Raw genomic sequence first — 16,012 nt, 5'->3', positions numbered from 1 at the left:
TTCTGAGAGACACAAAAACACAATCCATTACAATAATCCAGCCGTGGTGTAATAAAAGCGTGTATAACTGATAGGACAGGAAACAGCATGGCACACTTACTGACTCATGAGGGAACTACACCTGAATTCATTGTTACCAGTAACCATTCAATTATTTTAATTCACTCTCACTTTATTTTAGTAGTTGCTATCTGCCGTCACTTACTTACAAATTCTGGAAATTAAAAATAAAAGAAAGAAACCAAAACAAAGTACAATATAAATACATCTAAAGACTTACTAAGGAGTAACTTGTGCTAACTGCAGCCATGTTCAGTTGCACACAAACTCAGAGGCCCTTTACGTGCAGGACATACAGAGAACTGCTTTGCTTTCTGCAGAAACTCATTACAATGCATAGCTGCATGGAGGCTAATCGATAGGGACAGTAAACAAAAAAGACTTGATGTGTGTCCACGCTTCAGGGGGCTTTTGAAGTTATTGGGAAAAACGGTTCATTCAAATGTAAATTGATTGTAACTTAAATGAGTATTTTGTCTTAGTTTTTTTTCACTACATAGATTTTTCTTCTCATAAATTTTGATTTAGTTTAGTGGGTGTATAAGCTCTAACTAGTTGATGCATTTATCTAATCATAGCTCATGTACAAATCCATTTTTGTTGGATGACAATCTGTATAAGTTTGCATGGCATTGCTGGACCTGACCGGAGAAGAAGACAGAAAGAGGATAGAAGGACAGAAAGGAAAAGGGAAAATAAACAAAAAGACAAAGAGCATAACAAAATACACATTATAGGAAACACTGCAATCCAATCACAGATTTTACACCATCTGCTACACCTGTACAGAAACATAAAGGACATCTCATGGTGCCCCCGCAGGAAGACAAAGTCAGCTACTGGAAGAAACACCAGAAACACAGAGAAAAATTAATTAACAGTTACTGAGTAAACCTGCAGGGCGACTCAGCGACTGTCGTGTTCGCAGAAGAGTAATCGTGCCAACATGTGCCCGCCTGGACAAAAGCTCAGAGGTGGGCCAGGATGCTCCCGAGACCTGGTTGAATGGCAGCCTCCCCGAGCACAGACCTCAGCCCAGCACCCGGCCATGAGGCGGCAGAGGACGCCACCAGCCAGAGCCCCCACAATCAGTGGGCACCAGCCCCCAGGGCTGAAACCAACAAATGCTGACCCCGCTGGGCACCGGTTACCCAGGGCGGATAGGATGCAGGCCCCAGATAACCAAAAGCCCGAAAGTGTCCCCCCAATCCCACCACATGGGGGACCAGAACATCCAGGCAACTACCTGGTGGGTGGCCAGCCCCCTCCCACACACACACTACTCATACCACCACACACGAACAAAACCCCAACCACCCTTCACACACAACCCCCTCCCCCCACAATGACACCAAACCCTAACCTGGTTAGACCAAATCTAACGTGACTCCTGAAACATTTTTATGCAAGTTGGGCTTGTTTTGCGTGCAATAAGATCATTTCCACTAATCCATGTCACATCAAAGAAGTAACAAAACCATTAGCAACCAGCTATTTGACAGGAAGCAGCGCCATGATGTCCCATAAGCTAAAGGCTAATGCTAACCTTTTCATAACAATAAGTTATTACAAGAGCTGTGCCAACATTACAAACTCCTGTGATATTCTACTGTATAGTAATGTTTTGTACTAGTTTTTGTTTTGTGAGTGTTTTTTCTTATTTCGTTTTTTTTTTTTTCTTGTCTTTGTGAGTGTCACAAATTGAGTCGCTTTAATTTTGCGTAGTGTGGCCAGTGGGAAGTTAAAAGTTTAGCACTCCTAATGGCCAAAAGTTACACGGCATCCCTTTCAATATATTTGAATTTCAAGGTCTTTTTTTCAAGGTGACCATGACTGGAAAGATCGGCCTGTTTCTCTTTTTCATGCGCTCATGCTGTTTTGTAATTAGTGTAAATAAACTTAGTTGGAAAAGTAGAGAAATTTGGTTCACTGCTTCTTGGCAATAAATCTTTATAATAAATCCAGTTTGTTTTTGTTTGATTTGTTTTATTTTTCTTACAATGTGGGGCATTTTAAAAGGAAAATAAACAAGTTTTCCAACAGTATAAGATTTATGACCAAAAAGTATCGATTCAACAAAGAAATAATCCAACAAATAAATGTTCTTCATTTTTGTGCTAAATTTATGAAGGAACAAGCAAAAAACAACACCATCGCCGGGGAACACCTCTGTATCCCGCAAGCAGGGATAAAAAGGGTTCACCTCAGGTCATCATGGTGAGTTTTTGTACGATAACTTCACTGACACACACATCTCCCATTGTCACACACACACTGTTGATACTGTTCATCATCTGGTACACTGCAGGGATTACGTTTCTTATGCAAGAAGGCCCTGAGGTGCAAAGCACAGCTGGAAAGCGCTATAACAACAACAGAAATGGACAAAAACAACAATATTTTAGAAAATATTAAGTGGCATTAAAAAAAAAAAATAAAACAAGTTAAAAAAAAAAACATTTAAAAATTAAACAGAAAACAAGGCAAAAAACAAAAACAAATCATTAGAGAAAATAGCAATGAAACATAAATAAGAACAACAACAAAGGAGCAAATTCATACATAAAAACAAACTAAAACAAGAAATATCTTTTGACAATTGAAACAAAATTAAAAGTTAAATCTTGTTCTCCTTTTTTGTTTCTAAATATAGCATTTTCACCTTAGTTGTTAGGTTCACTATTGTTGTTCTATCTTTTCTGAAAAGTGGTGGTTTACATGAAAATAACCTATTTTCTGAAATTGTTTTGTAATTTCACCTTTACTTCTCCTGTATCTTTGTGTTTTCAGCTTTGTTTGCTGTGTTGGAGGTTTGTTTTCATACTTTGCATCTAGTTACAGCACACCTAATTTCTCTAATATAAGCGCCTCAACATTTCACATCGACTATGCTCAAAATGAAACACATATTTTCCTTATTTGTTTGCTAGTTACTGACATGTACCCTCTCAAAAGGAAAATCTGCAATAAAACCAGAAACTGTTTGTGCACAACTGCACAGTCATCTGGGTAGAGTGGAGCAATGTTTACAATGTAATCAGATGCCACACACCCTGCTTTTCGTCTACGGAGCTGCAGATAGCAGCGGCTAAGGCACTTTATCTTCACAAGACTGTTTCCTTTACTGTATAAGGTTCCTGACCTGTGGGATTTAGTCTACTTTTGCAGATTAAAATGACCACAAACAGTTATTTAAACACATATAAAGGAGTCTTATTGGTCCATGGTGGGGTTTACAGTTAATATTTAGTAAAGGTTGCATACATAATAACAAATTTTGATTGTATTTGTTTACATTCCATTTACCCATGTAGGAGAGTTTCAACACCAAAAGCCCAAAAGAAGTAATTAAGAGGCCATTAGGTAAACCCCACACCTCTAGTGCCTTAAAGTTAGAAGCACTGATGATGGAAAATACCCCGAATGACGCAGTTAGCAGCTGATAGCGTGGAGTCCCCACCCTGCCATGGCTGCTCCCCGATAACACGAAGGAGGGGACCAACACGACAGCGAAGAACTGAAGCATTGCATGGTGTTCTGACAGCAGGAATAATAACTTCTTCTGTTTAACTCATTGTTCTTTAATCTTTTTTGTTCAATAGTTTTTTGGGCGTTTCATCCGGGATAAAATGGTTGATTAGAGCACATCTCTGTGCCCTGAGAGACACCTTTGACTGGATACTCACCAACTGTTAAACTTGTGTTGTTGCATGAACTAGACTGCAATGCTGTCAAGGAGGGAGAAAGAACTCATTAAACAAATATGGGAAAGATTGACTCCTGTGGCTGAAAACATTGGCGCAGATGCACTTCTTAGGTAGGTTTGTACTTGTAATCGACAAAAGTGATGAAAAATTGGTAATATATATTTTTGGTTTTACTAACTTTTTAAATATGATTGTACTTAATGACCCTTTATTGATGGCATTTACAAATTATTTGTTTTATTCTTTCTAAAAAATAACTTTTTGTTTAATTTGCCAGTAAAATGGCTGCAAAACGTTTGCCAGTTATTTACAGACTATTTTACAGAGATGAATCACTGTGTGTAATACATACAACATAATGCAGTTTACACATGTTTCAAACCTAAAATGCACAGACTTTGGATATGATATTACCACAGAAGCAAAGCTGCAAAATATGTTCACATTAGTGATGATGAGAAAGATGTGGATGATGCCAGCAGAATAAGTGTCAAAAGCCAGTCTTTGTGTCCCATTGAATGTTTTGTCTCTGATATCTGAGTTATATATTGTACATGCATAACTGGAGAAACTTTATAAGATATCAACACCCCATCTGTCTTCCTTGCCTGCAGGATGTTTGCTTCTTATCCAGGTACCAAGACATACTTTTCCCATCTAGACATCACCCCTGGCTCTGCCCACTTGTACTCTCATGGGAAGAAGATTGTCCTGGCCATCGCAGAGGGAGCAAAAGACATCAGCCAGCTCACCGTCACCCTGGCTCCACTGCAGACTCTGCATGCCTACCAGCTCCGCATAGACCCGACCAACTTCAAGGTAAGGTTAGAAGAAGCACCTGCTTATTGGCTCCAAGGACTCTCCACATTTCAAATTTGGGGTTTTGTATGCGTTTGTGTTTGAACGTAGCTGGCACAGAAAACAAAGCTTGACAACATCAACCTTCTCTTGTCTTCAGTAGACAAAGTTCAGTGCTCGTGCAATAAGTTCTTCAACTGAACCTGTCATGCATGTCCTTTATTACTATTTTTAAGTCCAACTAATGAACATTTCTCACATCAGAACAGACATCAGCGTCATGTCTAGTGTTTTATAACCTACAGAATCCTAACAGGACTGAAAGAAGGGTGGTTGGATAGTAAAGCAAAAGGCTGGATTTTCAACTGCAGGCCTTTGTAGGACCTGAGATCAAGATCAGTACACATTACAGCACTTTTCTCACTTTCTGATTGAATTTAGACTAAGTGTTTTAATGAGGTAGAACCAGAAAAACAATCCTTTTTGGAGCTGAAATCCCTTCTTTTTACAATGCCACCATCACCATCATGGGTATGATCTTATAGGTTGCCATAGTTACATTTAAACTGTGTTATATGTTACTTCCTGTTTGGCTTTAGGTAGCATATCCACTTGTTTAAGTACTATCAATCAAAGCTGCTACAATTTAGAAAATGATCATGGTTAAGGCTAAAATCATTTTTTTCTGCAAACTGATCCTCGCCCTCATGGACACAGTTTTTATCTTTTGAATAAAGTCGCTCTGGAAACTTCGATATTTTTCTTTAATGGAGTTGTGTGAACTAAGAAGAATCTTGTGTTTTACCTGTTGCAGACAGCAATCAGAGAACTATAAGTCTGAAGAACCAGAAACAAATTAGGTCATCTTAAAACTACTCAGAAAGGTGGCGTGACAATTGGTTCAGTCAAGAGTTACGTTGTGGATTCTGACACTGCATTGGATCTGCATCAAACAACTGTTTAGCCTAATCTATAGTAGTTGTCTGATGCAGAGTTGATACATCATAGATAATAATATTTTGTTAACTCGACCTTTACTAAATGCTTTGATTCTCCAGAGTGATTCTGATTATTGGTCATTACAGGTAAGTAACTCACTTTTCGGAAATACTTTTGAACCTCTCCCACATTTAAAAGAAAACTCCCAAGCCCCCAAAGATAATAGTCCTAAGGCATGTTGTTGCTGTTCAGGGATTATCACAACCTTCTTTCAAAAACTAAAAATGTAAATAAGAAAATAAATAATGAAATTGAAATTAAATAATGAAAGGATTTTTAAGTATTTTGAACAAAAGATTGGATAAATTACTTTGAAAAAACTTCATCCATTTGAAAAAAAATTGGAATTGGAATAAGCAAATATAGAAAAAGGATAGATATATCCCCCTTATCATGTCAAAAATAATAAAGAAAAAGTTTGCTTTCTTTTCAGAAAGTGTCAGAATGTAATCTGCATGTACAGCCAATGGCCTCTGCCAAAAGGAAAAAAAAAATCCAGGTTTAAACTGAATATAGTCTGTTATATAGAAAAATAATAATCTTACTTCTCTTTTGGGTTTTTAATTTTACTCAAGTGTTCCAGTTTAAACTACAATAAAAATGAATGAACATCTCTTTGTCCGACATTTTAAATGAGTTTTTCCAAACTTAAATGCTGACAAGGTGACTGCTGTTTAATGTTAGCAATATCTAATTGTAATGTTAGTACATTAGTTAGTGGTGTTGCATGACTGTCATGATAACTCTTTCTTGTTTCTTTACCAGTAACAACGTTTTCTCTCCCTGCAGCTGCTATCACACTGTATGCTTGTTGCCCTGGCATGTTATCTGGGCGAAGATTTCACACCAGTTGTACATGCAGCTATGGACAAGTACTTGTCAGCTTTTGCAGCTGTGCTCTCCGAGAAATACAGATGAGACTAAAGCACATTGTTTTTCAGTGTAATATAATGCCATGTAGAATTATATATTCACCTATGTGTATTGTCATAATGGTGTTATGTGTTGTTGTAATAAAAGTCTACAATTAATGTGCTTTTGTATTAAATTTTATTTTACTGTATATAATTTTGTAAGTATTCTCAAATACAATTTGTTCACAAGTAAAATTTTTAAACAATATATAATAAGGAGTTAAAATAATCCCTTGCAGATGTATGGAGCTAAAAGAGTGAAATCATTTACTATCACCATATAGGAAGACGTGCACGGTTATGAGATCTGGAATAAACTTAACTGTTGCAGCTTTTTGGGAGCTTTAAAAATGAAAAAGTACATAACTTTCTTAATTATCCATGAATAGAAACCTTGGCCACAATCTCAGATCAAGCTACAACATGTACTTCAAAAACAGCAAATAAATCTAAAAAAGACTCTCTCTATTTTTTAATAAATGGTCACAGGAGAGTGAACTGAGTAAATGTGGAACTGAATCTATATTAATGTTTATACTCAAAGTGAAAGAAAAGCGACAGCACCACCTTGTGGTAAATTAAGATACAACCGCAGTGAGAGCATAGGAGGCTGTCTCATATGATGAATTGGTGACCCATCCAGAGTGTAACCTACCTCTCACCTGATAAAATAAATGAAAAAATACTTCAATCATTTATGAAAAGAAATCTCAAATTGCAGATTGGTATGTAAGTGATTGTTAGATTTAATATTATAATGAGCAATTAATCAGAAATGTATTAATAACTAACAGAGTACTGATTTATTTAGTGATGATGGATGGATGGATGGCTGGCTAATGGTGATGTATCAACTAAATTTCTGATTATAAATGGAGCCAATTGAGCCAAACATTTGTAATTACGGGCCACTAACAAAATGAATTACTTCTGAGCAGTATCTGTAAACATCTAATCTCAGCAAAGGAAACTCACTGTATGTCACCACTTTAGTCAGGATGATAAAACAGTTGTTGATTGAAGGTAAATGAGACCACCAAGCAGGAGCAGTTTGAGTCTGTTTGGTACGTGTGGATGGGATTGTGTACTTTCAAGGTGGTGAAAAAATTAATAAATGACAACATCCCCCGAATACACTGTATATTCATTGTTGACAGATACTGAGAAGTACTTAAATGTGATATGATAGGATACAAATCAGTGTGCTGACAACAGGAACTCACTGCATTAACTTGGAATTAATCTAAATCCTTATGTTAATCATCTCGAATTAAAACAATGGTTTTATATGGTAATTATTTACAATCCATATTTTGAAATAAATAAACATAGGTTTTATCATTCTAGGGAATTTAAAAGGTTTATTTATGAATTTGCTTATGTTTGACTTATGTTTGTGCAACTTAAATCCAGCTCTCAGCTTGTGAAAATATTTGAAGTCTTGGTCAGTGTACAGGTGACCAAGTATGTTGGCGCCACTACGAGCTCATTTCCCCAATTACCTTAAATGTTAAGCGCAAAAGTGAAAGAAGAAATTTAAAAATATATTAAAACAATTTATTTTAACAATGTACAAATTACATGAAAAGCTGTGAAGAGCACATCATAGACAGACCATTTCAAGAACTAAAAAAACAAATAAACTTATTTACTTCCATCACAATGGGAACAGTTACAAGGTGCAGAATATGTTGATAGAACATTCATCATGGTGCCTCCAAAGGCTTGTTTTATGTTGAAGGGATGGTTTTCACACCGTATTAGGGACATACTAAGCTTGGTTGGCAGGCTTCACTGCACTAAAGAGCCCTTTCAGTGCACCAACACCAGTGTTGGAACACTACTCATGACTTAAGAAGAATTTACTGGTCGCTAATTTTTAGGACAATTCTAACTTGATTTAATATAGATGAAAAATACCATTTCATTAACGATGGAAAGTTATGACAATAAGTCACAATCATAAGTGAACACCCTGATGTTAAAAATATCTCCAAGATAGATGCCACGTGATGTTCCATCTCAGTCCAGTAGGGGGCAGCAGTGCACCAACACACACCAGTGAAGGGCCAGAAAAACAAAGATCTTGTGTTGCATCTTTAACTGTTGGTTTTTAAGCCTGCGCATGAAAGGCTTCCCATAATTATCTTCTGCATTTAAAATTCAGCTAATGTTAGCAAAAATCTGACCACATCATCCTATTCTCACACAGCAGCTAAGGAAAAACTCCATGTTTATTTGAGTGCTATGTTTTCCTCTAAACAGTATCATGTCTGGAAAAGTCAGATTCTGGAGGTCAAGAGGAGTGTGCATGATATACTTTATGCAGTGAAGTCAAAAACAATAAAAATTATTTGATCAACACATTTAATCTCACGTGTTTATTATTAGATACTGCATGTTAATCAGACTCGCTGTGGACTATTTCAAATTTACTGAACACAGTCAAAGTAAAAACAAATATTAAATAGTGTATTTTTTCAGAATTGTTGCTGTTTTTTTATTTTAACATTTGATTAAAGATTGTAGAGTGTCATTACATACAGCAGCTGGTTGCATATTTTTATTCTTTGATGTCTTTCTATTATAAAATAAAAAAAGATTTTTTTAAAAATAGTGGTATTTTTATGGCTTGTTTGCTGAATCATAATTTTTCAAGGTAATAATAAATTCTGTTTTTAAAAAAAAATCCAGCACTTGATTTTTATTTAAAAAATTCAGCAAAAATACAGATTTAATCTGCCATAAAATTGTGCAGCATTACCGAACCACGCACAGCTATCACACACTCATGAGTTGGTCACATGTTTCACTGGTAGCCTAAATAGGAAAATGAATAGTAAAGGAAAAATTAGATTTTTTTCCAGTTTGAAAATTTTACAGGACATGACATAATAAATTAATAATAACAAAAAATAAAAACATGATTATCATCAAGCCTTAAAAAAAAAGTAATAATAACTACAGACGAGTGTATAAGATACTACATAGTCATTTATTTAACAAATTTAAAGCCAAAATATCCTATGATGGACTGGTGATCTATCCAGGGTGTACTTTCCCTTCAATGTTTCTCAAATGGGTACAAGTATACCTTGTACTTATTGGAGACACAGCAGGTGACTTGTGAGAAAATGAAGAGATAACTTTTTACATCTCACGTGACCAGGTGTCACCGACTCAGTCCTTGAAAGCTAACACCCTGCAGGTTTTAGTGTTTCCCTGGCGCAACACACCAGACCCAAATTAAAAAGGGCAGGTTCAAAATATGACAAGTTGTTGGAGAACCTTTTCATTTGAATCATTCCTGTTGTACCAGGGAAACACTAAAACCTGCAGGATGGTAGCGCTCGAGGACTGGAGTTGGTGTCCCGTGGTCTCGACTCTAAACCACAGGTGTCAAAGTCTGGTCTTCAAGCTTTGTATCCTGCAGGTTTTATATGTTTCTCTGCTCCAACACACCTAATTCAGATCAAATGGATCCAACAGCTTTTTGTCCACTTTTTCCACAATGACCCGTTCATTTCAGTCAGGCATTTGCAGCAACACACCTGATTTTTTGACAGACTTGTGCAGACTTGTGCATTTGCAAGGTCTGCATAGCTTATAACAGTGGCTCCCAAATGTTTTGAGCTGCAACTCCCAAGATAACATATGTTGTCGTTGCAAGGCTTGAAACCTGTCAGACTCTTCAGAAATAAAGAAGATAAAGTTGATTTTGGACTATGTTAATAGTTGTTGTGCCAATAATCAGCTTCTGCTCCCTGAGATACGACCAAATTCTGACTTTTAATGTGGTACAAGTAATAACTTTGTTCTTGTTGCTAACACGTTAATTTTCACAAATTTCATAAAAATCCCAAATTTGTTTGATAAATGGTCTTTTTTTTATTTTCCATATGGTGACCCCTGAAATCATCTTGTGACCCCCAATTTGGGAAAAGCTGGCTTACCAAGAAACAGCATTTTGGAGACAACACATCTAAAGATGTCTCAGAAGTTTCCAGCAGAATTAAAATGACGTACAAAGCTGTATTTTTGCTGCAATGCAAACCAGTAAATGCAGATGAGCTTTTCCAGATCTGCTGCAACTACAACATAAGAGCCACGATCACAGAATGAAATGTTCCATGTAACAAAGACTGGTTTTAAATTAAAGTCTCAAATGTTAACCAGCTACTGCTGTTGACACTAACTTGTTTGCCTGCATGATAAATGTGAAAAATGAGCCTCTTGTAGTGTCAGGGATGGGCTGATGTTTACTGATGAGTGTAACTAAACATCTGTGTTTGCGCATGTTGCAAACTGACACTTTTGTTTTTATTTTATTTCTTTATTTGGCTCTTTTTCTTATGTTTTTGCTTATTAACTGATTTAGTTCTTTTTTTTTTTTTTTTTTTAGTATTCCTGTTAGTATTTTGGCTTCCTTTGTTTAGCACAATTACACAGACTATTCAAAACTGTTTTCCTTTTTTTTTTTTTGTCTTTTCTTTTTCATTTTCAACCTTGCAGTGAATTATTAATGCATAACTTAGCTTAACTTTATATGAAAAGACATGAGGCCTAATGTGTCTCAATTCCAGTGACAGCTTTATTCCCCTCTTTTATATTGAAATCTTGTCACTTTTCTTCATTTTTTCTTCCTCCACTGGTCCTCCTGGTAATCAGCTGTTCTTAAAACTAAGAGCTCTCATCTGTTTTTCAGCTGCAGCCTCTGATAACAGATGTCATGTCAAGCCCCACAAAGAAAAACAAGATACTGATATCTGCATCCCCCTCAGCAACATCAGGCTTCGACCAGAAAACAATTCAAATAAACAAGTTGCCCCATTTTTATTATTCCAAAAGAATCATCCAAACCATCTTTATTTTGTCTTTTTTTCCCCCCTATTCTCCCCTTTCTTACCTCCTCGTCCATTATGACACTTTGACATGCAGAAAACAAAATGAAAACATGACAGCAGATTCTTTTTTTTTTCTTTTTTTGCTTTAGTGGGTCTTTATTCCTTAAGAAGAGACACATAAGACATGTGGAGAAACCTTAGATCTCTTCTCCAGGTGCAAAGGCTTCTGGCTTTTAGTGGTACTGCCTTCCCAGTGCGGAAACCACCACGGCCAAGAACTTCTGGAAGGCAGCCTGAATCTCTGGGGTGAAACCAGAGCCCAGTTTGGCGGCAACCACGATGGTCAGGCAGTCAGACAACAGCTGTGGACAAACAAGGAGAGAAAACATTCTTCTTTATTAGTATTTCATATTAACCTGTTGTTTTTTTAATTAACAAGACTTTTTTTTTTCAGTACCTTGAAGTTATCGGGGTCGACGTGGAGCTTCTCGGAGTGCAGCACGCTCAGCTCGGCATAGGTGGCCTTGATGTTGTCCATGTTCTTCACGGCGCGGTCCAGACCGTGCAGCACCTTAATGCCGTGGGCGGCGATGTTCGGGTTGGTCTTGATGGCCTCGGCGTTGTAGAGGTTACCAAAGCCGCCGAAGTACCTCTGAGTCCAGGGGTAAACGATCAGACACCTGGGGGAGGATGGAAAGTTTCAGCAATGTGCAAAAGCAGCAGAGAGGGAGGATGGAGAGGTTCAGGAACTGTACCTGCAGAGCGCCTTGGGGCCGACATCTTCGTAGTCCAGGCCGGAGAAGATGCTGCTGATGATGGTGCGCTCTTGCTCAGTCCACTCAACCATGGTTGGTTATTTTTTTTCTTTTGTTCAGGCTTGAAAGAAAAAGGCTGAATAGCGCTTCATCTCTAGCCCGGTCTATTTAAATGTCTCAAAGCGCCCCCACGCCCTGAAGGAGACAGCAGCTGATAGGCTGGAGATGATGCACTTGAGATAAACAGCTGACTTCTCCAGAAGTTTCTGGATCACCTAACATATAGGCCTAATTTTAATAGTCTAATTATCCGTTGGGATATCTAAAAATGAACCAGTTTGGCACATTTAGTAGGGGGGAATTAGCTGTTTAAAGGGGGCGTTTGCTTTTGTTTTTGTTTGCTTGTTTTAGTGGAATGAATCCTGAGCATCACTTCATTTAGCTGCAGTCCAATGAGTCTTGTTGACAGTGGACATTTGAACTTATTGCCATTTACAACTTTTAAACTAAATGTAGCTTACTGGTAAGAAAAAAAAAGAAAAGAAAGAAAAACTCAGGACAAAAACGGAATCCTGCAGCTTAACTCAACTTTTTCAACTTTACTTTTCCTTCATTATTCAGGATTCATTATTTGTTAAAGATAAACAGCTAGTTAAGAAATATAAAACCTTTCAGTGTTTTTAGCGAAGTCAGTATAATTATATAAATATGTTAAAACATCAAATTGAATCCTAATTAACGGTGTTTAATGAAATATTTACAATTTATGTGTCTGTTGTTTGAATGTGACGTGGAAAATCCCAAATAAAAAGTGTTCTTGTGAATGTAGCCCACGTTTACTAGATCTAGGCCTACTTTAAAAAAAAACTAAAACATAAAGCGATATTTTTAAAAAAAAGAAATAGGTATTAAAACAAGTCAACTAAAGTGTTGTTATTAAATAAAACAGGTTTATTGAGGCTTATTTAACATCATAGTAAAATGTCAGTCAATGCATTCAAATTTTGTCCTTTTGCCAATCAGCTTGAGAGTGTTTCTTGCAGCGTAAGTTATCTTGCAAGCCACACGAGTGTTATCAGCAGCAGTGCCCCCTCCACCCAGGCCCCATGGCTCCCAAATTCACAGACGTTTTGATTAAGAAAATACTTGAGCTCAGCGATAAAGGCGCTCAGCGCTATTTCTTCCTCTTGATAGGAATTAAATTTATGGTGTGAGCCAAAAAAAGAAAAAAAAAAAGCTCAATTAAAAAAAGTCAATCACTGATAAATCTTGGAAAGATTTATGGTTTTTTTTTCTCCATTTAGTTGAACAGAAACGATTTGCTGTATAAAGAATGCATAGCGGCCTTAAGGGTTATGTTGGGCTTTTATGATTACTTTTATGTTATATATTTTTATTTTGTGTGCTTTATTTTGCATATATTTTTTATTTTGTTGGTAATGTTATCCACGTACTTTCTCTGTGAAGCACCTTTTGACGGATGTCTGTTTCTATAATTATTTTGTTGGCATTTTCTAGTTTTAAAAAGTGCAAGACGTGCAAATGGGTCTGACTTCCCCGTTTCTGGATTCCAGTTGTATTTTTTCCTGCTTTATTTGCTTTTAATTTTCAAAAAGTATTTTTCCGCTTTTGGACTTTTTAAAATTTGAAACTGGACATAAATCAGAAGAAGTGCACTTATCTTACATTTCTTGATAATTTAAGTTTATTCGCCTGCTTAAATAATTTTGTGATATTTGACTCTGTGAGGCATCTTTGTAGACATTCTGTTTTTAAAATGTGCTTTATACATAAAGTGGATTGGATTGAATATTTCTTAAAATAAGCAACAAAATGGCCAATTTATCTCATGATAAATGTTGGTAAAAAGTTCATTTTAATCCAGAAAGTGTTTTTTTTTTTTTTTTTTTTTTTTTTTTTTTGTTTAGTTTTTTCATGTAGTTTTCACTTACATTATTTTCTGGAAAGGAATGTTTTCTCCCACTTCAGATCCATATTTAGATACATTTATTCATCCCAACAAACAGCTTCAGCTTGCAAAACAACAACTTAATCAGCAGCAACATGCTGACTTAAAGTAAGTGATGACAGGATGGATACCTGGCAGGTCTTACAGGTGAGCCAATATTCACAAAAATTAGTAGCAACACTCAATAAATATAAAATAAGCTTTTTGTTCTCCAGGTTGCCACTTTCAGTTTCTGCTGCCAGTAGCAATTATAGCATCGTTGGTATCATGGTGAAGACCACAAAAAACATCAGTTTTCAGAATAAAACCGGTGAGTTTTACAGTAATTTCGTACAGAGATAAAGTTAATTCCTCCACCAGCCTTTCTGCACCCACTGCTACCCACATGTGCCTATCACTTCTGGGACCTGCTGTATGACCTGAAGTCTCCTGTGACCTTAAGTGGACTCAGAGCTTCAGCCTCAGCACCCAGACCCCAAAATTTGATGTCATGCGTACATAATACGCAACTGATCGTGTTCATGCCAACTGCCACCCGTGATGTGGGCAGCTGATAGTGGCTTTTGCGCTGGCATCTGGCCACTAAAGTTTCTATCAGGGGAGTTTGAAGGGTCCTATCTACGTCAATTGGCTCGGGTTGGCACCCGCTCCCATGGGTGTAACTGGGGGGGCAACTGAATTTAAGAACATCGCCAGAGTGACCAGGAATCACCATTTGATCAAGGTGAGAAAAGCAAGCAGACATGAGTTTAACAGACAAGGACAAGGCTGCGGTCAAGGCGCTTTGGGCCAAGATCTCCAAGTCAGCTGATGCTATTGGGGCTGATGCTCTGTCCAGGTGAGAGTTATGTTTCTTTGTTTTAAAGACTAGCTGATGCCAGAGGTAGTTTTATGAGGTGGGTTATTCCTGCGTGGATTTGTTTGACTGATATCAGGCAGCATGATGCCTTCCCACATTATCAGTAGCTTAAGCTGCTAATGTAGAATAATAATATAAATGTATTTGGTTTTGTAAAACAAAGTGGGTGTCAGTGGGCGGCTGTTAGCGTAAAAGTGAATGGTAGAATTACCAGATTATTTCAATAAAAGTATGAATTATTTATACTGCTCCAGGTGAGACTCGAACTCACGACCTCGGCATGTTTACAAAATACTTTTTTATAAGTACCGCGTGCTGACCGATTGCGCCAAAGGAACTTAGCCGCTACATAGTCATCATAGATAAAATGACAAGAAAATATTCAATCCGTTTGCTCAGGTTTGGAAAGTTGTGTGTTTTCCCATTGACCATTTAATGCCGTCTGTATTTCCACAGGATGCTCGTTGTCTACCCCCAAACCAAAACCTACTTCGCCCACTGGCCAGATCTGAGCCCTGGCTCTGCCCCCGTGAAGAAACACGGCAAGGTAATCATGGGTGGCGTGGCTCAGGCTGTCAGCGCGATTGATGACCTGACCAAGGGCATGCTGGAGCTCAGTGAGCGGCATGCCTTCCAGATGAGGGTGGACCCAGCCAATTTTAAGGTAAAAGAGGAATTTAAACTTTATACTATCTGATCCGAACTTTATTTGCTTGCACATTTAATTCTGGGCTCCTTCTGAGCTTAACTGGTTCACTTAAAATGTTCTGATTGCCATAAATTGGGTTTCTTCTGTGTGCAGATCCTGGCCCACTGCGTTCAGGTTGTGATTTCCACCATGTTCCCAGGGGACTTCAGCCCAGAGGCCCACGTCGCTTTTGATAAATTCCTCTCCGCCTTGGCCCTGGCTCTCTCTGAGAGATACCGCTGAGCTGTCCGGCAAATGGGTGTGCGCAGGCACAACAGCCATGACCATGTTATCCATGGAGAAATTCACACAATAATTAAAGTGCATGCCGCCCAAAGCTTGTCTTATTCATTTTTATTTGTATTTTTTATATTTACACTACTGATTGTCTTGGGTAAATCTTTACATTATGGGGACAC

At 37.4% G+C, this 16,012-nt stretch overlaps 3 protein-coding genes across 3 annotated transcripts; 2 read left to right on the top strand and 1 right to left on the bottom strand.

Annotated features, from left to right (window-relative positions):
* Positions 1 to 3,781: 3,781 nt before the first annotated feature.
* On the top strand, positions 3,782 to 6,482 carry hbae4 (hemoglobin alpha embryonic-4; the record flags this gene model as incomplete). Its single annotated transcript, XM_079260996.1, has 3 exons — positions 3,782 to 3,877; positions 4,382 to 4,586; positions 6,354 to 6,482. The coding sequence occupies exons 1-3, from the start codon at positions 3,786 to 3,788 to the stop codon at positions 6,480 to 6,482; spliced, it is 426 nt and encodes a 141-aa protein (XP_079117122.1). The 5' UTR covers positions 3,782 to 3,785.
* Positions 6,483 to 11,555: 5,073 nt separating this feature from the next.
* Positions 11,556 to 12,169, bottom strand: hbbe2 (hemoglobin beta embryonic-2; the record flags this gene model as incomplete). The annotated part of the gene is made up of 3 exons (XM_079260394.1): positions 11,556 to 11,684; positions 11,780 to 12,002; positions 12,078 to 12,169. 3 exons carry the CDS (start codon positions 12,167 to 12,169, stop codon positions 11,556 to 11,558), a joined length of 444 nt encoding a protein of 147 aa, XP_079116520.1.
* Positions 12,170 to 14,789: 2,620 nt separating this feature from the next.
* On the top strand, positions 14,790 to 15,836 carry hbae5 (hemoglobin, alpha embryonic 5; the record flags this gene model as incomplete). Its single annotated transcript, XM_079260697.1, has 3 exons — positions 14,790 to 14,884; positions 15,362 to 15,569; positions 15,708 to 15,836. 3 exons carry the CDS (start codon positions 14,790 to 14,792, stop codon positions 15,834 to 15,836), a joined length of 432 nt encoding a protein of 143 aa, XP_079116823.1.
* Between the last annotated feature and the right edge of the window lie 176 nt (positions 15,837 to 16,012).

Source organism: Telmatherina bonti (genome assembly GCF_933228915.1).
Source record: "Telmatherina bonti genome assembly, chromosome: 21".
NCBI lineage: Eukaryota > Metazoa > Chordata > Actinopteri > Atheriniformes > Telmatherinidae > Telmatherina > Telmatherina bonti.
The sequence above is the reverse complement of the archived record's forward strand: the minus strand, read 5'-3'. Positions and strand labels throughout refer to the sequence as shown.